This window comes from Takifugu rubripes, chromosome 16, assembly GCF_901000725.2.
Source record: "Takifugu rubripes chromosome 16, fTakRub1.2, whole genome shotgun sequence".
In the NCBI taxonomy this organism is placed as follows: Eukaryota; Metazoa; Chordata; class Actinopteri; order Tetraodontiformes; family Tetraodontidae; genus Takifugu; species Takifugu rubripes.
Window position 1 is genome coordinate 10,391,827 of NC_042300.1, and position 24,542 is coordinate 10,416,368.

A 24,542-nucleotide genomic window follows, 5' to 3' on the forward strand; every position below is an offset into this window, starting at 1 on the left:
TGCCGTGAATATCTTAAAAACGAATATCGGTAACAGACATCCGGTGGTGGTCTCCAATCGTGCGGCACCGCGCACCAAAACGCGAGCACCTCGGACTCCAGGCGGGACTTCCTTTCTGTCGCGGATGCGAAATTAGGGTGATCAGGCAGAAAGGGCTTGGTCAGAGTGTCACTGTGCGCGTCTGGCTAACAGATAACCGCGTTGGCCAGACCACCGCTGCCGCCACAGCTGGAGCCCCGTAGATGAATCTCCTCGCCGGCTATGCTGCCCTGAGAGCGCCGCGTGTATCCGCCCTGCCAACATGTCTGATGTCAACAAGACCATCCAGAAGTGGCACGCCAGTTTCAAGAAAGGCACAGACTTTGACTCGTGGGGACAATTAGTGGAGGCTATTGATGAGTACCAAATGTAAGTTGCATTCAACATGTGTGTGCATGCGCGTTAGATCTCTTCACAGCTGGTTTTTAGCCACCCCAGCACCCCCCTCCCCCCCAGGGCAACATATTTCTCCCTCGCCTTGTCCTCGTCGTCCTGAACGCAAGGGGAATATGAGGCAGAGGGGGTGCGCGGTGCTTTCACAACTTCCCAGCCCCTGATGTGTCAGTCGCCACCGTAAACCAACCCGAGCCATCCATTACGTGATGTGGCAGTGGCTGCAGAGGGAGCAGGGTCGCTGCGTGTGCGTGTGCGTGTGCGCTTTGCGTCTGCCACATTCATCCACCGGTAGCCTGACCGCTGTTCTGTGGCTGCCTGGAAAAGTCTTATGCCGTGTGTTTCATTTGGGATCATGGACCATTACTCCCAAGAGAATTGAGAAATGTCCAGCCACACCCTCTTATTGTTAAGGGTGGGTTTGCATCTGTCCAGTGAGGAATGTTTCCTGCTTTCTCACGACATCAGTGTCTTGGCATATTCGCGAGGTCAAAATAGTTATCAGGAGAATATTTATGCGTTTTATCCTAAAACGAGCTTACACTGAGGAAGAGAATGCAACAACTGTAATTGTTCGATGTTTTCGTTTTATTGCCACCAGGGGGCGCGAATGTCCGGGTTTTACTCACCTCAAATTCAGCTTTCACGCACTTTTTGTTGTTCCCTAGTTTGGCCCGGCATCTGCAGAAGGTGCAGTCAGCCGCTTCCGCAGACTTCACAGAGGATCAGAAGGTATTTATTCATTCTGTTAACCTTTGCACCCATCAGTTTGGCTTTTTATGCCAACTGAAAGTATTTGACTGCTTCTTTTTATAGAAAACCATAGGAAAAATTGCAACATGCCTGGAAATGAGAAGTGCCAGTTTGCAGGTTTGTGTTTCCTTCTTATTCAATTTAAAATTTGAATGCACATGTAACAGTTTCACAAAAAATGCTTATAATTCCCTCATGTATTTATTAAACTGAGATGTACTTAATAATATAACCATATACACTGTTACTCAAAAGTAGCAAATTTCCAAAGACAGTTTTGACGATAAGAGTCGCTCTTGGTTTTGTATGTGCTGTATTATTAATGACCTCGGTACTCTCTGCAGTGCACGCAGTCAAAGGAAGAATTCAAGTTAGAAGAACTGAAGAAACTGGAAACTAGTGAGTGCACTGATTATTACTTATCCTGCTTGCTATTCCATTTGGAATAACACGGACCTCTGCTCGTCTCCTTTCACACAGTAATCCAAAACATACTGACCTACAACAAGGAATTCCCATTCGACGTCCAGCCAGTTCCCTTAAGGTAGATCTTATATGCACATTGTATTGCTACCATTAGGTAAACCTCCATTAGGTAACACATGCTAATTATTGTGTCTTTAACTCCACCTAAAACCTTCCTGGTCACCAGGAAAATCCTTGCTCCGGGCGAAGAAGAGAACCTGGAGTTGGAGGAGGATGAGGAAGATGGCGCAGGAGCGGCAGGTTCCACGGAAGTCCTTCCCTCTCGCTCCCCTGGTACTGCGCGCCTGACCATAAACGTTAGCCAAGCACACGCTCGGTTGTTGTGGGGCGGTTTGATTTGCATGTAGTTGTATCTTTGTCTTCTCTGTCGGTGCTGTGCATGGCTTTCTTGCTCATTCCTGTCGCAGCCTCCCAAGGTACGTGTCCACTGGGCAAAGGAATTCATTAGTTGTGGCCTGCAGATCCAAGTTTAAGACAATTATTCCTGTAGCTTCTTCATTGTTGTCACTGTTAATATTTAATCCTCCGCCCCTCCTCTGGCGGCCATTGCAGTATTTCTGTAAACTCCAGAAAAGCCTTGAGAGTGTTGTTCTGATAATAGTTAATACTCGTAACCTCTGTCCTCCTCAGGTACCTTGTTGCCACGGCTGCCCTCAGAACCCGGGATGTCGTTACTGACAATTAAGATAGAAAAAATTGGGCTGAAGGATGCGGGGCAGTGCATCGATCCTTACATGACTGTTAGCGTCAAAGGTAGCCACACCCACGTGGACAATCTCAGGAGTCGCACGTCGACTGTCGTTGACGTTTCCTGTTGGCCTTCGTAGATTTGAACGGCGTGGATATAAACCCAGTGCAGGACACCCCTGTGGCCACCAGGAAGGAAGATACCTACATTCACTTCAGTGTGGACGTGGAGATCCAGAGACACGTGGAGAAACTACCCAAAGGTAATATCGACGGTTCATCCCCAAGTCACGGACGACGTACTCTCTAACCCTGAGCGTTCTTCCAGGAGCAGCTATCTTCTTCGAATTCAAGCACTACAAACCCAAGAAGAAGTTTACCAGCACAAAATGTTTCGCCTTCATGGAGATGGACGAGATCAAGGCCGGGCCCATCGTTATCGAGCTGTGAGTGGACCCGTCCTCTCCGTCCCCGGTCCTTTTAGTTGCACGTCATCTGTCGTCACCTCGTCCCGTTTGTCTCCAGGTACAAGAAGCCCCCGGACTTCAAGAGAAAGAAACTGCAGCTGCTGACAAAGAAGCAGCTGTACCTCCACCTCCATCAGACGTTACACACGGACAGCTAAGGGCCCGCCGCCTCGAACTCTTAACCGCTGAGCCTCCTCTTTCATCCGCGTCCTGGCTAATTCTGCCCCTCCAGCTCGTCCCATCCAGCTGCCCAACGTCCGCGTCACCTCCGCACCTCCGTGCACCCCGACACCCGTTTGATATCAGTGGAGCGGATGTGGGTGCAGGTTCCACGCATTAAGACAGTCCAAGTTATCTTCGGTCTTCCGCAACTCCCTGAAACAGGAGCGTTGAGCCCGCCGGGACGTTTGTCCCATTAAATGGCCCCCGCCGTCGTGTCCTGAATATTCAGCACAGTAATTGCCAGAGTTTGTCCAATCAAAGGGTATCGTTAATGTTAATTTGCAGTTAGACTGACCAGTTCTTTTAAAAAGATGGTGATTAAACTCGCTGATTATAAATTTACAGTGTCATTGATTGACAACAGCGGTAGTTCTTTTCTTTTCCTGTTATTATTAGGGTGGCAAATTCAAATTCTTCCAAAATTATCCCATCATCGGGCTGCAAACGTGTCTTATTGGTAATGCACTTTTATTTAATTAGAATTCTTTAACTTTATTGGCCTTGACTAGAATGTACTAAAGAAACAAATTCAGTGAAATTCACACTACCTTGATTTGTGATGTTACCCTGCTAAAAGGGCTTTTTAAATATTAAATATAAACCACATGTACCTGTTTTTATTCCTCCCCTTAATCAACTACATTGTAATGTTTGAGTTTAGATTTTATTTTTGTAATGTGAAGCATTGAGGACTAAATTAACTAATACTGATGGATGCGCTCGTGATGTGATGACAGCAGAATGTATCAGACATTTTACATTTAATTTCTAATAAACTACAAACAAAGCAGCTTGGTGGGTAATTTGCCTGGAGTTTTGTACAAGAAGCTGGTGATTTTTTTCCCCTCATCACATCGAGTCAAACTGACTTCAGCTCCATTCTTTTCCAAATTAACCTGCACAATTGAACATGAAATACAAAATTCCATACACGTGCCTTTAAAAAGGCCTAGATTGTTTTTGAGCAGGTCCTGATATGAGTCTAAAATAATGCAGTTGTCCACACAATTTCCTGTGGGGTCATAGGTCAATTGAACTGACCTCTGACCTGTACCTGAATGCATCAGCCTGCATGTAAATGCACCCTGCAAACTCTTGAGTTTATAATAGAATTTAGCTTAAACATAACACATTTAAATGCACAGGAGAGCTAAACGTACATCACCATGATTGTCCTGCTCTCCATTTCAACCACATTGGATCAATTTATAGAAAACTGAACACGAGGAAAATGTTTCCATCTGGGCTAAATCTCTAAACAAAAGCTGCAACTGTCCCCATTTGATAACATAATGCCAACAGGGTTTACATTCTTTATTATTAAAACTTCTGCCCACATCGTAAAATAAGTTACACATCTGACCAGCGGTCCGTCCACGCTAAAGCAAGATTTGTAAAAATAATCACGTTTCTGAAATGCTAGATGCTGAGCCTCCTTGCGTCTCCTTTTTTAAAAACAATTTCCACAGGAAACGACATTAAAAAAAAATTGCCTGTTTTAAAAAAAAAAAAAAAAAAAATCATCGCTACTTTTGCAAAAGATTAACAGAAAGAAAATTCCTGGCTTATAATCAATTATTTTATTGCACAAGCTATCAAAGTGGTTACTCTCCAAACGTCTGATGTACAATTATTGATGATGCTGTGGACCATAATAGTTTTGTTTTTAAGTAAATGATTTATTCTTCAGAACTGAAATATGAAAATAAACATGACCTATGTTCGGACTGGGGGGGGGTTGTTTACGTGGTGTTCCAGTCCTCTCGCCACAGCTGACGGGGGTTTTAAGGCTCGACCATCTTTGGCCTCGCTGAGTCCTGAGGGCCTTCCTGTTTCAGGTGCCGGTCCTGCCTGGGGCTCGACGGACCCCCCGCTGAGTAATGGAGGCCATCGGGCGGAGCCTGACTGTAAATATCTCCCTGGGGAGGATGTGGGGGCATGCCTGGAGGCAAGTTCATGGGCTGTCCAGGTAGGCGCATGTCAGGAGGGATGGGGAGGCGAGGTCCCATAGGTCCCATAGGTCCCATAGGTCCACGTACGCCTGGAGATAATAAATGAAGAGAAGTTTAGGTTTGATTGATCTAGAGGTGCTTTTTACACAAATTCCACCTTAAAGCTGGAAGTGCTGCCGCTTTGTCCGCTCTACAATCAATAACTGCTAACATTAGTTCGTGCATCGTCTTTGCAAACGTCTCCCAGACTCTCACCATGGCTTCATAAAAACGTCTTCTGTGCCAACAGAAATGTGTCATTTAAGCTCGACCCATCATCATGGAAAACCACTAAAACCAGTGGTAAATGTCCTCTTACTCAGAGGAAGGAAAGTGCGACGTACCAGGCGGCGGAGGCCCAAAGTGGTGAGGCGGCGGGGGACGGAAGTGCGGTGGTAGCGGGGGACCCCGAGGATCTACGTGTCCTGGTCCAAGCCTGGGAGGGAATGTGTGTCCATTTGAGGATCTCTGTCCAAACTCTCCTCCCACCAATGGGTGGCCGTTAGCTGGAAGAGGTGGACCATGGAGAGGAGGAGGAGGACCGTGAGGACCCGGGGGTTGGTAGACCCCTGGTCGCAGAGGCCTGTAAGGCCCGGGAGGTGGCAGTCGACCAGGTGGTGGAGGCCCAGGAGGGAGGTGCTGGTCAAGGGCTCCAGGACCAGGAGAATCCCTGATTGGAGATGCTAGGAAGGATCCAGGGCCCTGAAAAGGCGAGACGGAAGCAAATGAGGGGGAGGATCTTCTACATTCTGTTTGGTCCTTTAGGTGCTACCAGCCATGCAGTGCAGACACCCACAAACCACAACATTGTCCCCAACAAACCGTGCTTTTACCAGGGCCTTAAATGATCAGAAACCAGTGTGGACGCGACCAAAAACCTTCCAAATCATATGAGCAGCATATTATTCTCAAACAAGTTTTGCTTAGTCAGTGTCGTGAAGGATGCGATACCACACTCTCAACCCCAAACTGTAATCAGTGAGCGAAGCAAAGGCCTCCATTCTGCTCCCAACTCCAGTCCAGCTCCAACAGCAGACGCTTGCATACACCCTCACACGGGCCTGGACCTGAACAGCCCAAATACTCACTGGCTCTGAACTCTCAGGGGAGACCTCAGCCTGGGTCTCTGCTTTTATGTGTGGATCTACTGCTTGTGTCTGTTTCAGGGCAACAATATACAACAGTTGGGAGGGCAATAAAACCAAGGAAGGAGGAAGAAGAAAAGACTTACAGATCCATCCATGTTGGCCGGCGATGAACTACGGGGGCCCGACATATCTGGAAGAGGAGAGACAACATGGTATGGATGACTTAAAAAAATAATTAAAGCCTTGGTGAAGTATTTAGAAGAAAGTATAGGACAGATGTTGTACCCATGTGTTTGTTTTCAGGATACCGGCCATGTGGCTCTGACGGAGGTCGAGGGCCTTAGAAGAAGAAAAAACCGAAATACCATGAAAATCTGGACTACCAAGACACTTAACCAGGAAAGACAAGAGTAGCACAACATATTAAGAGGTGGAAAGGTAACAATCCTGTTCCAGAGAGGGCAAGCTGACAGGAAGAAAGCCTTCCAGATGACTTTAAAGCCCCCATAATCTAGAAAAATTAAAAATAAAACTGTTTTTTATTGTTTCAATATTTCAATCTGTGACACAAACCACAAACTTAAACTGAAATGGGAGAAAAGTGAAGAGAAGCAAAAGGAGAGTTGAACAGAGGCACCAGGAGGATGCAGGACATAAGTGAAAGGGAAGGAAGAGAGTTCAAGAAACCCAAATGAGAGAAAAGAATAAATAAGTGGACAAGAGTGGGGGAAGAAAGGACGGAAAGAAGACAGGAGGAGGAGTGACGTCCGCTTGAAGGTGGAGTAATCCTACTGCGACTCACCATACGGATCAATTCTTCGCCCCACGGGGGCAGACGGAGGGCGCCTGGGACCCTCTATCATTGGTGGAGGGGAGGGTGCACCCCCACTCACAGGAGAGGGCCCATATGAATCACCTGTTACAATCAGACCACGCGTTTACTCAAATGACAGCAGCTCTATAATCTGGGCAGACCAGGTCCTCGTTCCACTTTAAAATGACCTCAACATCTTTCTCATTCAGTCAAAACTTCATATCAACGCGGCCTCATCGCCTCGGCTGTGTGGGATGAGAAGGAAAACTAGTTTGGTGTGTTTTCCATTACCTTGACGAGGGCCTGCGGCCTGTCCAGAATTAGGCCTGAAGAGAGGAGCCCGACGCTCGTTGAGCTGAGCCGTCAGCACAGCCAGCCTGGTGGTGGGAAAGACACCGGCATTAAGCTGCGTGGGTTTTAAAAAGAGCCAACCTGTTCTTGTCCGGCTCCAGAAGAACAAAACGTACTTTTCACGAAGCTTTGATGATTCCAGCTTTTCCTGATTCAGCGCTCGCTCAGCATTACGGGCATTGACCTGAAGATATAGAGAAATGTTAGCGAGGGTGGCTAACGACATCTTTGAACGGGGCTTTACTTTCCAGCTGAGCATACCCAGTTTGAATGAGTTTTGTTTTCTTGATCTTTTATCTAAAACAGAAGAAAAACATTCAATTGTGTTTCATCTGATATTCATTTAAAGAAAAGCCCAAACTGCATTAAACTTGGTCAGACCTGCTCCTTGTAGACCTCCTCGGTCTTCTTCATCTGCTCCTCCATCTCACCGATGCGCTGGCGCAGGACTTTCACCTGCTCTTCAGCCTCAAGCGCTTTTCCTCCCACCTCAGAGAGCATGTTCTCCTTACTGCGCCGCTCCAGCTCTTCCTTGGTGAGCCTCCTGCGGGCGCAGAGTTCGGACACACGTCGTCAGTACAAACGAGGAAACCGCAGATGTTCTGCGGCCCGTTTCAGCGTCGCTTACTGCTGCAAAGCGTTTTCCTTCTGCTGGTACATTTCGACCATGATCTCGTTTTTCTGCTGCAGGACCGTCAGCTGGTTTTCAACGTGACCTCTCTCGCGTTTGAGGGTGGCCAGTGCGTGCTCCAGCTCCTGGTGTTGTTCTGTGGGGAAATGACGTTGACATTGTTTGTGGAGGAGGACGAGCGCCGCCTCTAAAGGCTTTAATCTCGACTTGGAACTAGCAGATGTAGAGAAGGAAGAGGGGCCATCTGACCTTCCAGGGATTTTCTGGCCTTTTCTTCATTGAGCAGCTTGGTCATGAAACGATCCCGCTCTTCCTCAACGATGGTCAGTGTGGTCTGAACCTGGTTTGGGAGATTTGGAACGGTAAATGCATCATTGAAGAAGCCCATAAGAGCCATTTGGATTAATATTTCTTTTGGGTGTCACTGTGATGACTTCTCTAGACTTCCTACCCGTGAAACATCCATCATTTGTTTGATCCTGTTTTTGATGACTGTCTTCTTGTCTGAAAAAGACACACTCGTTGCTATAACCCAGTGCAGGGAACCACCTAAATCCATTGACACGTGTATCGCACGCTTCCTGAGCGGCTCGTTTTAATACATTAATGTCAGAGCTGAACTAACCCAGTGTGACTTCCCCATTGGCCACGATTGGGCTGTCGTCTTTTTGGGATTCACAGACATCCAGATCCGCCAGGAGCTGCGACAGAACCTGTCGAAATACATTTCATGCTGGTTAACTTCACAACTTGATACAGGTTCGGCAATAAATAACTGACTAATGCAGACAAAGTGGGAATTTTCTCGGAAGGTTTCCGACCTCCACGTTGTGGTCTTTGAGCACCGCTGAGTCCTCCAGCTCTTTCTGGGCCTTCTGATAGACTTTAATCTGGTCATTTAGTTCTTTATGTTTGTCCTCCCAGTGCTTTATGGCAGATTTAAACTACAAATAAACACAGAAAATTAGCAAGAACAATGAAAGAACTCCTTTAACAGCTCTCGGTAGCATGAGCAGACAGCTCTACAGTCTGCTGTACCTTTTTATTTTCTTCCTTCAGTGCCATGTGCTCTTTCTCCAGACATTTTTGCTGAACATTCCTAGCTTCTTCTCGAATCTTAGCTTCATCCAGGAGGACTGTAGACTGTTGAAAATAGATACAGTTGTAAAGAAATGCCAGAATATTCCTATTTAACGAATCCCACAAAGGGCAGGAAACTTTGCATGAGCTAGTACCTTAACGAGAGCTTCCTGGATCTTCTTCCTGCCAAGCTGCAGCTTCTCGTTTGCCTTTTCCAATTTCTCAATCTTTAGGATGAACGGGTACAGATCACACTTCAACGATGCCCAGAACTGGAAGAGGTTACATGAATTATCCAACTGCTACAGACCTTAGCTTCGTTTTGCACAGCAGTTTCCTTCACTTCTTCAAACAGCTGTGAGTATTTGTTCTTCTCCTCAGTGATGTTATCATTAAATGCTTTCGACGCCAAAAGTTTCTTCTGCAAAACGTAAGGAGAGAAGACCTTGTTAACTTTGAAGAATGAGTGGAAACACAAGAAACGACTTCAGTTGAAACCTCAGACTGCCCGGTCCTCACCTCCAGCTCTTGCATTCTTTTTGTTGTAGAGCTAACTTTCTCCTTTGACTGTTTTTGCTTTTCCTTTAGTTGTTCAGTCTTTAAGAATAAGAAAAAATGTTGTGTAAATTTACATGCAGGCTTCTAAAAATGTGGCTCTTGATATCAGTCAAGATTGAACTTGTGACAAACCTGTTTTTGGAGCTCCGACATTTTCGTGAGGGCTTCCTCCTTCTCTCTTTTAAGGGCCTGAATTTGCGCCGTCAGCTTATTTTCATCCACTGCATGAAAATAAGAAAATTGTACACAAACTTGGAAGACTTACATTAAGAGTAATGCGCTTGTCGTGGGGCTCGGTATGTAGATCAAAATAGCAATCAGCACAAAAACATAGAAGTTGGTAACAACACTGGAAAGGAGAATAAAAATGGGACTTGCATAGCTGAACTGGTAATGTAAAAGGAAACCAAATTCAATACGAGCCAGCTGTGAGCGTGTATCACCTGATATAGACCAGCGAGACCCTAGAACCTTTGTATCAGGAATGTCAGCCAATTATGTGCAAGGTTAACTACAAACACAGGCTGTATATAGACAAGGACCAGAAAATTAAAAAGAGAAACACTTACCAAGAAATTCTCTCTTTTTCACCTAAGGGTTTTGAAAACATTGTCAGTCTGGTTAGTAAAAATGAATTAAAAACTGAACCAAACTGTAATCCTAGTTCAAGGATTGTACCCAACTCACCGCCAACGCAGTCTTCCACAAAAATACAGTAAAGGTCACCAGCCCGACCAACGCAGTGATAATAACAGCTTCCCAAGGGCAGCCCCAAAAGGTCTCTCCTGGCTTCCATTCTTCTGGGAGTAAAGAAATAGCCTGTATCCACAGAGAGAGAAAAACATATTTCATAAGAGATGCACCAGCTTTCTGCATATTAAACCTCAAAACCACTTTTATTCTTTGCCATCAGCTACTGGTAAACAGAAATACTCTGCATCTATTTATTAAAGCTGGTCCACAGCTAAATGGGCTCAGTTATACCAAGAAAAGCTCCCCACAAAACAACCTTTGAACCGTGCACAGGGTTTAGCTGAGAACACGGGTTCTCTGGTAGATTAATCTGTATGGAGGCATTTATACTGCATCCAATTACATTTAGGCACTTTCTTGCTCTGTATAGGCGTCTCCTATTTAGTCCTGAGGCGAACATCTATGTTATCTGTTAATATCGACGTTCAGGGCCAGTTATACATATTGTTATTAGCACGTCAGCAGGCCTGATGGTAGTCAACTGTTAATCGAACCAAAGACTGACTCTGGCCACTTCATTTCACTTACACGTTGCAGATGCTTTAGAAAAAGCAAATAGACGTGTTCCGGTTCCAACACGGGTTTAGATACGGTGTCAAACTCCATGCTGGTCTTGAGAAATAAGGACGGAACTAGCACACAGCTGCTAATTTGACAGCTCTTGGGTTAGCTTGTTAGCCTGTTAACATTAACTCGGAAACTATCAAGTCACGGTAACGTCCGTCTTCAAGTCTGATGCGACTTAACAATGAAAGCTGCCCCTTAAAACGCCGCCGACGCCACGGATTTAAGACAAATAATCGCAGTATTAACGGTCGCGGTCGCCTTTACTTTCAATACTCAATCGATAAGACGTTAGCTTAGCCCGGGGTTCAAACACAACGGCTGAAACGACTAGAAACAGTGGTGCATATATAAATACATCAATTTTGCTGTCTAGTTGTGCTCATACGCCGGCTTCTTCCAACATCCAAGCGGCTGTTTGTAGCAACACAAGCAACATACGATCCGAGAGCGACAACTCAGCACAGGCAAGTTGAACTTTGGTCAACAAGACAAGGGGGCGGGCTGAGATGCGTTCAAGAACGCTCGGAGTTTTGAGCTTTATAAGACGAGGAGTCTGGGGATTCGCTCAGGGCATCCTAGGATGTGTAATTTCCTTTACAAATGTTCGTTACCACCGTAAAAAAATGCATAAAAATTTAAATAAATTCCACTTACCAGAATGGTCCACTCTACTATTTTGCTCTTTATGACTGAAAGGATGCAGCTTGTGTACAGTAATCCACTTGAGAGGAGCCCCACGTCTTTTGGAATCTCAGGCACTTGTTCTGGGAACCATGATATTAAAAAAAAAGTCATTAATCAGTTTGACAAATTAATAAAGTTACATTTTCATAAGTGTGTGAGCTTAATCTTCAAGCAAAAAACCCATTAAACTCCCAACCTGAGGACGGCTGCTCAGGCTCCCCATCAAGGCCCTGTCTAGTGTCCAAGCTGCTCTCTACGATGTCCTGCCTGGCTTGATGCATCTCTTCTGATGCGCTGAAGCTTGGCTGATTGTCTTTGTTTTTATTAAAATGTGCAGCATCTTCTTCCATGATGATGTCTGGTGTGCTGTGCACTTCCTCCAACACACTCGGTTCTTCTTCAGTCTCCGCTGGGCCTTCCTCCTTTGCCATCGTGAGATTGTCCACACTCTCTGCCTCAGGGACAGCAGCTCCTTCGCTTTCGACAAAGTGGTGACTGTCATCTTTAAGGTTTAAATCATTTGCATCTGCAACAAAAACATTTGGAAACGGTCACTGGTTTAAGTAAAGCATGGGGTTTTTTTTTCTCCAAGTCTGCACTTGATTTCATCCCAACTTGATGGCTAATAACAGGACACCTGTAGGTGTGGCTCTCTTATTTTCAGGAACAGGACTGTTTGTTTTCTGGGAGGTCAAATTACAGCAAGCGAAGAAAGCCAACAGTGAATACAAGGCAGCCTGAGGAAGACTTGAGGGAGAGCATACAGTTTTTAAAATCTGTATCCGGCTGACAGTAAATCAAAACCTCTCCTATATATCCCAAACGTCCTCGCTCGCTGTTGTCCTGCTTACACTTAAACGCATCATCTGCGTCACGAAGAGTTCGGCCAAAGCACAGCGAGGACACGGCGCTCAAATAACCCCCCGCGCATTACGAATCAGCTGCTCCGCTGGAATCCCACCAATTCAGACGTTCACCAACATACAAGAGGTTACAAGTGAACCAAGTTTTAAGTCTGACTGGTAGCTACAACACCCAGTGCGTCCTGTCCTACCTGTAGCAACAAGGTTCCATGTAGAACTAAGACACACTTTTAAAGTGTTACTACAGGGGGCATGTCTGCGGCGCTACAGTATCAATTTCTGTCAGCCCTTTCCTGCAGATCATACTCTGGTGCTTAAGTTGTTTGGGAAAGGTCAGTTAAAAAAAGAAACAAATCCAAACGGCGATCAACACCAACACAAGACACAGTCCAACCTTGAACAATATCCAGCTCTCTTGCCAACGGTGCGCTGTCACTCGCTGTGGAATACTTCTGCCGCAGGCTGAACGCGAGGTCCTGGAAATCATCAAGAATTTCAGTCTCTTCGTCCACGTTGCTTGAGTCCAGGTTCTGGTCGTCACTGGGTTTTGTTTCCCGGCTGTCCAGCATCCTCTCGATCTCATCCAGGATGGTGTTTTCAGAGATTTCCAGGATGCCCTCCAGGGCACTTTCAATGTCTTGCGTGGCACCCGTGTGTGTGCGGCGGGTGGCCTGTAGTTCCGTGTCCAGGTCGGAGAACATGGCTTCCACTTTGAAGAGGTTCTTGAGGCCCAGGAGCTTCTGAATCTGCACCATTTTCTCCTCTGTGAAGTGGTCTCGGAGCAGAGTGAGTCTCATCACACTGTCACTGTACTCTGGCTCCGGACTGGAGAAGCTAGGTGGTGGCACTTCCACCGAGAGGCCCTCAGAGTCTGTGATGTTTGATTGGAAGGAAGAAAGTGCATTTTCATCTTCTAGGAGATGTTGAATCTCCTCCTCTTCCTCATCTGCTGCACCGTCCAACTCATCAGAGAGACGTTCCTCAGTACCCTGGGGAGGTTCTACAGGTAACTCTGACTGACTCTCATTCTTCTCAAAATGGTCATGGCTTTGGTCAGGCAGAACTTCAGACACAAAGTTCTCGCTAAGTTTCCCATCTGGACTGTCTGCGTCCACCACCTCAGTCGATGGATACAGATGGACTTCACTATTATCCATTTCTTGATCGATTTCCATTTTATTGTCCTTCTCTTCATCAACTACAGCCTCAGGAGGGTCTATTACACCGTTTCTACTCTCCTGATTTGAATTTCTGTCATGAAGATCTGGATCTACTTCCTCTTCCTGTTTCTGTTCAGCCGGTTCCTCTGCTGAATTGAGATCCAAGACTTGACGCTCAGGAACAGCAGTAGCATCCTGTAATAGCAGATCCATCAGTCTTGTGCTTGTTCCTGTTGGTTTTGAAGTTTCTTCCCGACCTTCCTCAGGTCCAGTCCCGTCTCCATCATCCTCATCAGTGGGATCTTCTGACAGCTTCTCTGAGTCGTCAGTTTCCTTCTCATCGTTTGGTAGTGGGCTGGGAGGTGGTTCTTCATGTACTGCCTCTATAGTTTCTGGCTCATTTGGTAGCTCTGATGTCAGAGTTTCATCTTCTGGTGTTTCCTCAAAACTCTGTGTGATTTTTAAAGCTGTTTTTTCCTCCTCCTCTTCCTCATCTTCTTCTTCATCTGAGCTCAGATATTGTGCTGTCCTCTCCCCCCCGGTAACAACAGAAAAAACAGCATCTCCAAAAGTGCCCCACAGGTTCTTCTCCTCTGGGTTCTCTTTTTCATCCTGTGGTGCTGCTGGAGGACTTTCCTGCTGCCTGAGATCTTCAGATGCTGGAGTGGTGAAGGCTTCCTGTGAGAGGGACAGTAATGGAGTTTCACCTGGTAGTGTGAAATCCGCATCATCTTCAGGGGGCTTCTCCTCAAACTCCCTTTCCTCCTCTTCATACGGAGTAACATTCGTAGTGGTCTCTTCATCTGTAGCAACAGCGTCGAAAGTCGTCCCAAATGTCGTTTTTAACTCGGGGACCTGTGCCGCTTCTGAAATCGTGACTGGTTCCTTTTCTGAACTGTGTAGCTCAGCCACTGTTTCCTCTTCAGATGTCATGGATCCATCTTTGCTTTCATTGTTTTCTGACTTGTCCTCTTCAGGAAAGGACCCTACGATGGTTTCCTGCATCTCGTGTGCATCCCATTCGGGTCTCTCCTCAGGCTCAGAAGCTAGTTCAAACTCTACTTTGCTCACAGATGCTGGGTCAGTTTCCCCGTCAGGTCTAGGTTCAGGTTCGGAGGCACTTGGGTCATCTCTCATTAAATCCTCAGGGTTGTCACGGTGCTCCCTTTGTTCTTCATTCCCGGCCACCTCATCTGTTGCTGGCTGTGTTTCCTCAGTCACTCGTCTTTGGTCAGGTACTCCCTTCATTTCATCATCGCTATTCCCTTTCAACGATGAACTTAATAACACATCAACATCATAATTGTTGAATTTATCGTATCCAGTTTCAAAACAGACAAAATCAGTTTCCTGAAAAATAAGACAAGCGAAACAAATCAATGGATTCCAAGAATGACTAGTAACAGTTTTGATCATACTAATTTGGCTCAGTAATCTACCTCTGCACGAATTTCATGTTCTCGTTCAGTATAAAGGTGGTTGATTGCAAGAAGATCCTTTGGGAAGTAGCCAAAACTACTTCCAACCTATTGACAAACACAGGAGGACACATTCAGAAGACAGAACAAAGCAAGACATTACCTCAACTGATTAAACATTAACCAGAGTGGAATACTTACGCTTCCGGCCCACAGATCCGTCCTCCTGCCTGATAATTTGTAGTATACATAGACCGTTTCTGAGGTCTTGAACGACAGAAAGCGACAATCTGGTCCTGAGAAATCCTTTATGGCTTTCCCCCGACACAGAAGCACTACAAAAGTAAAAGCAGTAGTTAATTTTCAACCAGGGTGGGGACACATTTAACGGCAAAAGAAAACGGCAGAGATATCACGGGATCTCCCAATGACAATCTATTCCCTATCTTCAAAACAATGTCCCAACACCAGTTTTATTGTTCATGAGGAATAGACGGAGGTTGCTGACTAAATGGCAGCTTTTGGGGGTATATGTTGATCACTGCTGCACCTTCTTTGAGATGTTTTCTGACAGCTGCAAAACTCCCTCAGGCTGTGACTGATTATCTTAAATCTAGTAAAGCAAGCTGAATGCAAACGTGTCAAAGCTATAAACCGTGAACTGGTTCAATCTGTTACACAGCTCGCTGCTTGAAAACACAATATCTAAATTCTCGTTGTCAAAAATTATCAAATTAATGCTGCTAGTCTTTAGCTTTTAGCAACAGGGAGATAGAAAAATAAACACCCAAGCTAATGTTGATTAACAATAGAGGCAACGAGACTTGTACTTGGTGAGCTAGTGTTAACTATTGTTTATCCAGTGAATGTCATTTATTGTCCATTTATAAGGGTTTAATTAGCCGCTAGCATTAGCTCCCGGTATCCCCCAGCAGGGCAGGCCGGAGCCGGAACAGTAAACAGGGATTACTTCTCAACGAGCCGTTTCCCCGTCTTAAATATTGACGCCGATACATATTTTTTTTTAAATGGCATCAAACGGTTACACAGAGTCGGGACAAGTAAAGGATGCTGTCTGGGTCGCTGGTATCGATCGGCAACAGGTCTAGAGATAAGGCGCAGTTTATGGCTAGCTGCACTATCAGGATCGCGCATCCTTGAAATCCTGCCAATTTCACCAACAAACTAGCACTTACTGCTGCATTCCTCGTCCGCGCATCTTTTAAAGTCGGAGAAGCGCTTTTCCAAGGCTGCGGTCGAGATGAAATTAAATAAAAGTAGTAAAAATCCTTGTAGGTAAAAGTATTTTGCTGCCATGTTGGCAGATCTGTTGACGGCGCTCTGCTGGAGGATGAGGGCTGACGGAGGCGACACGTCAGCAGATCGCCTCCTTTCAGGAATCTGATCTCTCCAACCCGAAATGTGCTCAAGACTGTGGTGACTGATGATTCTTTGAAGATCTGACGGACATCTGACGATCTGACGGAACGCAAAACACAAAGAAAATGAAAGATTACAGTTTCTCATATTGTGACCAGTGCAATAAATAATGCTTTGCATAATGCAACATTCACTCACATAATGCATTTTAATATCCATTAAAATTAAATTAATTTTCATTGATTTAAAAAAAAATATATATCCCTAATATGAAATGTTTGAATCCTCTTTAACCTTGCAGTACACAGTGAATTGTATTACATTTTGACTCCCAAAGCATGGAATACCCTTTTATGCTTACATTAAATTACCTTTCTATAGTGGCTGAGGGTAAAAGCAGTGTAGAGGGCAGTTGCATAGCTTTGTAGTACAATGTAACATGTATTACAATGTTGCTATGAATCAAACTTTGGGAGTTGATAAATGATGAGAGACTGCAGCAACAACAACGGCAGACCCCATAGAGACTTCCACAGAGACCATGTGGAAACTGCCAGTCTGAGGATGGACTCAAATCTGGTTTTTGTCACTTTAGTTCTTTAGTTTAGTGACTTATATGAATTGCATCAATATATTTCGATATTTATTTGCTGTCTCAAAGGACACAATGTGGCATATTACATTGTTCTCTGCATAGAAAATGCAATCCTTTAAAAAATGCATCAATAAGGAACAATATAAAACACATTGGACCAAGAAATGATAAAGAAACTTATTTTTTTTCCCTTTGAAGAGCCACAAAATTGCATTTAATGTGCCTCGAAGACAACAAATCGGACTATAGGGACACCTTAATCAAATGTGAAATTAAATAAAATTGTATATTCAAGGGAATGTGCTGTGATTTTAAAAGCCAGATAGCCAGTTTGCAATAAAGTAGAACAGTGATCAATAAAACCAACACCAGGGCTGGTTTGTCACACATTTCTGCAATGCTTAATTCACACACTTGACTAGGTTTTGATGGGGTTGTTTTTGTTTGATGTCTGTGTAAATTCTCAGTCATCCAGGTCATTGTATCCAAGGTAGTTTTCTCTGTCAACTGGACTGTTTTTGTTTGTTTGTTCGTTTTAAAAAAGCTGCTACCACATTTTGCACTAGATGTACAGTTATAGTTTACTTAGTCCATTGTACCTTGTAGTTTCAGGCAATAGTTATTTTATGTTACCTAAAAATTACATACTTCGATTTCACTTTAAATTTAAACGAACTGTGTATTTTGATCAATTTTCACCATAAACGGGCAAAAAAAACTTGCGGGCAGTTGGTTCAGCCGCACCAACTACTATATCCGGTTGTAGCACCGCCTTTTCCGGTTAAACAACCAATAACAAACTTCTCCAGCGTTCAGGTTTCTCTGTCCGATCGTAGTGTTGTTGTTAGCATGTGGAGTTGACCAAACTGACCGAAGTAAACAAAATTCAGCCGACAATCTAAATGATTTGTGACATAGTTGAAACACGTGGATTGTTTTTAAAAAAAAATCTGTCAGCTGTAATATATAATTATAGGGCCGGGGTAATTAAAAGCACTGCATGGATGACTTGGAGAGCGAAGTTGAGCTCATTGATGACATTCCTAAAGCACAATGGAAGAAAAAACCTAAGCTCAGTTTGGGAATGCGAGTAAATGGTGAGATACAGACTTCTCGGTTATCTATGTGGCATACAACATTTTGTGCAAACCTTTTATTCTTTGAAAACAGCGAGTGCCTTTCTTACGTAAAAACGTGTAAACGTAAAAATGTTTTTGTAAACTTTCTTCCAAAACGTTTGTTTTGAATGTTGAATTTATTTATTGAATTTTCAGAGACACCCAAAGAAACTGGATTTCACCAGAGCACACGATTGTGCCTGGAACAGATCAGAGAAGCCATGCTGCACCATAGATGGCAGGAGGCAGCAGAATACATGGCGTGTTATCCACAGATTTTAGAGGCCACCACATTTGTTTCAGCACGGAGAGACAAGGAGGTATTTGCTGCCTTTTGGAAGTGTGTGTGTGTGTGTGTGTGTGTGTGTGTGTGTGTGTGTGTGTGTGTGTGTGTGTGTGTGTGTGTGTGTGTGTGTAGTTGTCCATATATTTGATTTTCACACTTTTTGCACCTTGCACTAAAGGTAATTTGGAGAATTGGCACCGAGATTCTTCACCATCATCCTAACTCAAAGCTTCAAGACTACAACATCATCTATGAACGGATGAAACACGCAGGATTTGGTCATTACCTGATGGTATGCTTGATCTGACTTCAAAGAGATGGTTTCACATTACCGACAGTCATTTGAGAACCGCTGTTTACTTCCCAGATCAGTCTCGAACACGCATTTCACCTAATGGTTAATGGTTACATTGAGGAGGCGAAGCGCCAGTTATCTATTGCTGAAAGTTGGAGGTATGGGAAGGAGACCGCAGTCCAGCATCAGAAGTCAAGTTTGATACAGGCATACAGAAGTTTACTGGATTACATCATCTGGTGTGACAAAAAGTACAAGCTTAGACACACAGGTAAAATGATACTGATCCCAACACATTAAACATTAAATGTTCTTGCACTTGTTTATGTTACACTGCCATCTATAGGTCAAAGCAGGAAGCTACTAATTGCAAATTAATTTGCTCATTTGTAGGAAATGTACATCATTTATGTGTTAAATGGTTCCAGTTCTAACACTTTATCTAATTTGTAATATCATGAATACATCTGTATTCAGAGTATGTTGAACCAGGTCAAAGCAAAGACATGAATAACTACTGCAGACAGGCCTCTGTGAACCTGAAGGAGATTTTGAAAATTCCTGGTGTTTGGGATCCCTTTATAATCAGCTATGTAGAGGTTTGTCACCGTTCCCATCTGTTTTGTGTAGTGAAAGAATCATTTGAACCTAAAATAATGCTAACTAATAAATAAATCAACAGGAACCCATGAACTACTTATTTGTTTAATGATTCTTCTGGATTAGAGAAAACTTCTTTGTTCTTATTTAAATGTTCAGTCATTGTTTAATTTTCGCCCTAACCTAGTGTCAATGTTTGCCTACTTTTTTTCCCCCAAAATTTAACAGATGCTGGTTTATTATGACAATCACGAGGAGGCCTTAACTGTCTTGACTAACTACGCTTATGATGCGACATTCCCACCCAATCCAAATGCATATGTCTACCTGTACAAATTCTTAAAGGAGCACGACCCATCAGCGAGGAACCTGATGAAAGTGTTGAAGGTAACACAACACACACCTTTCTTTTCGATCGATTATATTTTGCATTGTTTAGATGTGTGTGAGTAAATTAGTCCTTTCCTTTTATTCTGCCACAGAAACTTCGTGTATTAGTACCAAGCCACGAGTTAATGTTGGAGTACAGCTCCCTCCTACTTCAGACAGGTAAAAGCACATTTGTCGTAAAATTTTAACAATTTGGCAGAAATCATTCCTGAATTTTAAGTTGCATTTTCTGATTCTGAATATACTTAGCAGGGGAGCTTACTGACGTGTTTTAAACATGTGTTTTGGTGGAAAAAATGGGTTTCAAAGCCTTTAGAAACATCCATTTTTGAATTAAAGCAGGTCATTCCTTTTTTTTTTTCTTAAAGAGAAAACAAGTAACGTCCAGAAAGCTTTGAGAGTGGTTTTAGAAATGCTCGATTTTGCCTGTTGGAGAAGCAACCTTGACGTGTGGAAGCTTTTAAAAGCCATCATCCAAACATTGCAGTTACAGTATGTTTGACAATTTGTTCAATTTCCTCTTCCAATTCAAAGACCTGGCGCCACGCTTGGGCTTACAGACAGCAATGATCGATTTGCTTTGTGTTTTACATTAAAACAGAGACGACTGGGAGGATGTTGTCCTCAGAAACATGAGGGAAAGAAAAGACTGGTGGCCCATGCTGCACTTTACCAGCATGCACTCCATCAAGGACTCTGAGAACCCGAAGCTTTTGAAAATCAAATCATCGCTGGCCAAAATCCTCTGTCCTGGTAAATAACTGAATGAATTAACCTGCCAGATTCCATGTTTTTAGCATCATTGGGAAAGGCTGCTGTGATGTTAATTCCCGTGGTTCTTCTTCCAGACCTGCCGCTTCAGTACACGACAGAGACGGATGCAACGTTGTGACGATTTTGGTTGTAATTAAGATTTTCCCTTTATTGCGGTTTTCCATTTCTAGTTCCGGGAACCTCTGATTGCTTTCCTCCGTGTTTTGGTTTAAAACCACAGTTTTAGCCTCAGGTGCTGTAACAGATTGATTGTCCACAGTGTGGAGCTGCTGCTCCAGGGTTTGTGCTGTCTGCCTGTGAGGCTAGGCCAGCAATTTGAACCGAAATGTAGATCTGCAAGTCTATATCGATGATTGTTTCAGTGTTAATCAAGCGCATTGATGATTCAGTTCAGACACTCTTAGGGATTCACCTCTGTGGAATTATCTGTCAGATCAGAGAAAACAAGATTCTTTTTATTCAAGTGCAACCTGCACTCTAATTATTCCTTACAAGACTCGCAATATGATGCTCACAAAACTTGTACATTTACTATATGTTTATATTGATTTTGAGCCTCAATATTTAAAGTTTGAGTTTTGTTTATGTGGTTATTTTACTGTATATTTAAACCATTTGGTTAAAAAAATGCTCTTGTCATACAAATGCTTGTTCTTTTGGTTGAATTATGTAATAAATATTTGCATTTATATTACAATATAAAGATATTGTTTCATCATTTCACACTGTCAGCAGTTCAGCTGTGTGTGCGTGCATGTGTGCATGTGTGTTGCTTTGCAGTCGTTACATAAACTAAAGCCTAAAGCACTTGCCTGAACCACAAGAGCAGCTGCAGAGGGGATCTGGGAATACACAACACATGTCGCTTGAAAATTCAAAAACTCTGGAAGCAGTGGAGAGGATCGGGTTCAGATCTTATTTATGCTTGAGAGTTGTTGCTGTTCAGGACAACGCCATCCAAAGATTTGGTAATTCAGTGAATGTTTGTCTTTGTTAGAAAGTGCTGTGTTAAGAGCGTGTTTCTCTCCTCAAGGACGTCTTGACATTTCTTTTGTCCAGCCGGACAAAATGGAGACCACGTTCTTTGACCCTGACTTGGGTTGGACTTGGACCCTGACACGAACAATCTTATGCAACCGCCGCAACTGTTTTACATGTTGCTATGAGAAAAATAAAAATCTTTTGAGATGGCCACTCAGAAATCACTGATTTATTTGGAATTAACAGAATTTAAATATGACATTTTACACAGCATTTAAGACAAATGTAATGGTAGCCTTGACATTAAAGTATCTACCAATATCAGCCATTTAACATATAACATATTTATTTTTCAAAACACACACACACAATGAATAAAGGGACAGTGAAGAACATCTAAATAATGCAGCTACTTAGACAAGCGCCTGGTGAAATATTTACTGGTTTGATATCCCAGTTTTTCACATGAGAGAGTGTGAGGGCGGGGGTCCAGGTTTAAGCAAATTTAGGATTTCCTTCAAAGGAGCAATGTCAGAATTATGCCCATTTAAAGACAACAGTGAAGATTGGCGTGTGTAAGAGCCTTCTGACACCTCATTCCATCTCAAAAATGCCCGGACAGCTAAATGAACCCATAAATCTATACTCGGCTACACTGGTGCTGCAAATGACATCGGTCCAAGATGGCTGAGCCTGAATCCCAGGACTCATTAGCTTTGTGTACTCCAGTTTCCTCTCGCACACCAAGGTTGAATAAAGACACTAAACTGCTCCTCAGAGGGACTGGCGTGTGTGTTCTGTTCTTCTGTAAAAAAAAAAATTCTGCCCCACCATGACCAGGAATAAACATTGAAAGACAACCAATTAGGAATACAGAGTAAAGAATCCCACCAATATGGAAAACTGGACTCATCTCTGGGCGTAGCATTCATGGAACAATGTCAGGAAATAACTGATTATAGTGAGGCTGTTGAATACATCCAATAATTTGAATCGTGACCCACCCACCCCACCAATTCCACTAGTTAATGCAGTGATCCTTGGAAGAAAATTAAACTCTAACAGGTCATTAGTTCCTCCTAAAGCTCAGGGAGAGATTTCCCAACACATTTGTCTCACCGTCACATGACAAGCATAATAATTGTGTAATTAATCATCAGCGCAGGTTGTAGATTGACTCCTGGAAAAAAACAACAGGGGCGGGGGGGCTTAGTTCTTTGGCTGGTGCAGAAAGGGGCCGCATGATTTTATTGTGAGACGGTGATATGAATTGAGTTAGTTCCTTATTCCCATGAAGGCTCTGCTCTTAGCATACAAAATCCCTCTGCAGCTGGTGACTCAGGGTTTGGCTTGGTGGTTCTGCAGAGCTCTGAGGATTTATAACCCAAAACCCAGACGTGCTGTGACATTGTGACTTCCCCCACACACACACACACACCCCACACACACATACACAACTCTGTGTGACATTTGAGGATGGAATAGTTCAAATGTGGGGAGAAAAGAGGAGGAAAGTGCAAATCTGTGTTGAGAGTTATACAATTCGGACTTAATATATTGATGCGTTTGTCAGAGCTGCGTGCTTCATGTAGGAGGTAAGTAAAATAGGAAAACAGATCAAGCCGTGATCTTAGAAAGCTTGAACAGCCTTGTTCAAAATATTTAAAAAAAAACATATTCTTTCCATTCTAATATGATTTCATATGTGGAATTTACTGTAATTTTGATATTAAAACCAAAAGTCCAAGAAAAAAAACAATATGTCAAAATGAATTTGAAAGTGAATCCACTGTTTATCTGGCCAACTGCCTACCAAATTCTGGAGAATTACAACGCTGTTTGGGCTCTGATGCAGCATGTAATGTAAAAAGCTACAGCTATCTAAAGATAAAAAAATAAATAAAGTTAAGCTTCAAATATCAGAAAATGGAGTGACTCAGAGCTGCACTTTCTTTTTAAAAAAAAAAGTGTGTTGCTTTCCTCCGAGTCCTGAGGAGACAGTCCGTTGACTGCAAGGCCAGTAAAAAGGAGAGAACGATCTGGAAATTCAGGGCAAAAAGCAGAGGAGAACTCCAAGCATCAATTATTAAGAAAGGCGAGATAGCAGTGACAAAGCTCCAGAAGAAATCAACAGAGTATTGCTTCTGGAGGTGAATATCTGAACGAAGGCATGTTGAAAAGTTGTGTTGAATGAGCTTTTCGTTTTTCGTAACTTTTCACTTTAGCCTCAATAGAACAGAGTAAACACTCATCAATCCAGGTTACCTTTGCATCAAGTATTCATGAAGCATATTTCTGACTGTAACTGAGTTATTATAAGGATTTTCCACAATAAAATCAACAGCAGCACACAGTCTGTAAAATCATGTTCAATAGTGTTTAAGAAACCACCAGAATGAGCCGGTGCCCCCGTGCAATATTTTTGGTTGTTTTTAATGTTCTTTTCATTCAAGCCTCATCCCTCGGCCTGATGGAAGACGATGATGACAGTTGAGGTGACAAATAATCTTTAGAAACGAAGCTTAATGGATGTTTGTACCTTCTGAGCAGTGATGTGAACACGGAAAAATCATGCACGCCCACACATTTAGTTGTCAGCCAGGCTGCCTGCGAAGGAGCTGCGTCTCATTCAGTCCTCTGAAACTCTACAGGTACAATATTAAGTGGGATAATTTCTTTATCTAATCAACCCATTAGCAAAACGCTGACTCATAACAACATTGTCTGTACCCGCTGACTCACGTTGTCCACATCAATTTCCTGTGGCGCAGAAGCACTGATAAAACCACAAGTCGACCTGACCATTTATCTCCAAAGCGACGGAGGGGTGGGTGTTGTGGGACTGGAAAATTCGACAGGCGGCCAGGTGCCATTTGAATGAAGGCGTTGGCTGGAGGTCAAGGTCTCACCCACACCTTTCAGCAGAAAATCTATCTCTTGAGAGCAAAATAGGTTGATCAGGTATCTCTCCGTTTCCATTCAGACACTTAGCACCATGTAGGCGCATTTGGGGGGAGAAATGCTCTGTCGGTCTATCAGCTTGGTCCCGTTGTGGGTCAGCCATGGTGTGTTCCATTAGATCCCCAGAGTGAAGCCCTAAATTATGTCATCAGAAAGT

At 43.6% G+C, this 24,542-nt stretch overlaps 3 protein-coding genes across 10 annotated transcripts; 2 read left to right on the forward strand and 1 right to left on the reverse strand.

The window, feature by feature from the left end:
* Positions 1–52: 52 nt before the first annotated feature.
* Positions 53–3,837, forward strand: aida (axin interactor, dorsalization associated). 2 transcript variants are annotated; one of them, XR_003891195.1, is made up of 11 exons: positions 53–408; positions 1,101–1,164; positions 1,249–1,302; positions 1,530–1,584; positions 1,666–1,729; positions 1,838–1,944; positions 2,302–2,424; positions 2,499–2,621; positions 2,687–2,804; positions 2,884–3,072; positions 3,105–3,837. XR_003891195.1 is itself a non-coding variant. In XM_003971800.3 (10 exons), exons 1-10 carry the CDS (start codon positions 302–304, stop codon positions 2,981–2,983), a joined length of 915 nt encoding a protein of 304 aa, XP_003971849.1. In that variant the 5' UTR covers positions 53–301; the 3' UTR covers positions 2,984–3,837. The 2 variants fall into 2 exon arrangements, 1 of the variants encoding a protein (XP_003971849.1); XM_003971800.3 differs by having other exon boundaries at positions 2,884–3,837.
* Positions 3,838–4,346: 509 nt separating this feature from the next.
* mia3 (MIA SH3 domain ER export factor 3) lies at positions 4,347–16,577 on the reverse strand. 6 transcript variants are annotated; one of them, XM_011612182.2, is made up of 28 exons: positions 16,202–16,576; positions 15,207–15,340; positions 15,027–15,113; positions 12,822–14,937; positions 11,761–12,090; positions 11,535–11,644; positions 10,248–10,379; positions 10,130–10,151; positions 9,693–9,781; positions 9,522–9,599; positions 9,313–9,423; positions 9,158–9,229; positions 8,961–9,065; positions 8,744–8,866; positions 8,548–8,635; positions 8,374–8,426; positions 8,172–8,262; positions 7,920–8,058; positions 7,673–7,835; positions 7,553–7,588; positions 7,408–7,475; positions 7,232–7,317; positions 6,929–7,042; positions 6,412–6,465; positions 6,270–6,316; positions 6,127–6,195; positions 5,383–5,740; positions 4,347–5,088 (listed from the first exon to the last, which is right to left on the reverse strand). In XM_011612182.2, exons 1-28 carry the CDS (start codon positions 16,563–16,565, stop codon positions 4,832–4,834), a joined length of 5,496 nt encoding a protein of 1,831 aa, XP_011610484.2. In that variant the 5' UTR covers positions 16,566–16,576; the 3' UTR covers positions 4,347–4,831. The 6 variants fall into 6 exon arrangements, with proteins under 6 accessions (XP_011610484.2, XP_029705070.1, XP_011610485.2 ...); XM_029849210.1 differs by lacking the exon at positions 6,929–7,042 and having other exon boundaries at positions 16,202–16,577; XM_011612183.2 differs by lacking the exon at positions 6,412–6,465 and having other exon boundaries at positions 16,202–16,577.
* A 1,201-nt stretch (positions 16,578–17,778) lies between these two features.
* taf1a (TATA box binding protein (TBP)-associated factor, RNA polymerase I, A) lies at positions 17,779–21,637 on the forward strand. Of its 2 annotated transcripts, XM_029849212.1 has the most exons (11): positions 17,781–18,077; positions 18,255–18,418; positions 18,563–18,676; positions 18,752–18,950; positions 19,157–19,278; positions 19,508–19,666; positions 19,762–19,828; positions 20,038–20,161; positions 20,271–20,422; positions 20,518–21,411; positions 21,477–21,637. In XM_029849212.1, exons 1-10 carry the CDS (start codon positions 17,981–17,983, stop codon positions 20,559–20,561), a joined length of 1,242 nt encoding a protein of 413 aa, XP_029705072.1. In that variant the 5' UTR covers positions 17,781–17,980; the 3' UTR covers positions 20,562–21,411; positions 21,477–21,637. The 2 variants fall into 2 exon arrangements, with proteins under 2 accessions (XP_029705073.1, XP_029705072.1); XM_029849213.1 differs by lacking the exons at positions 18,752–18,950; positions 19,157–19,278 and having other exon boundaries at positions 17,779–18,077.
* The last annotated feature ends 2,905 nt before the right edge of the window (positions 21,638–24,542 follow it).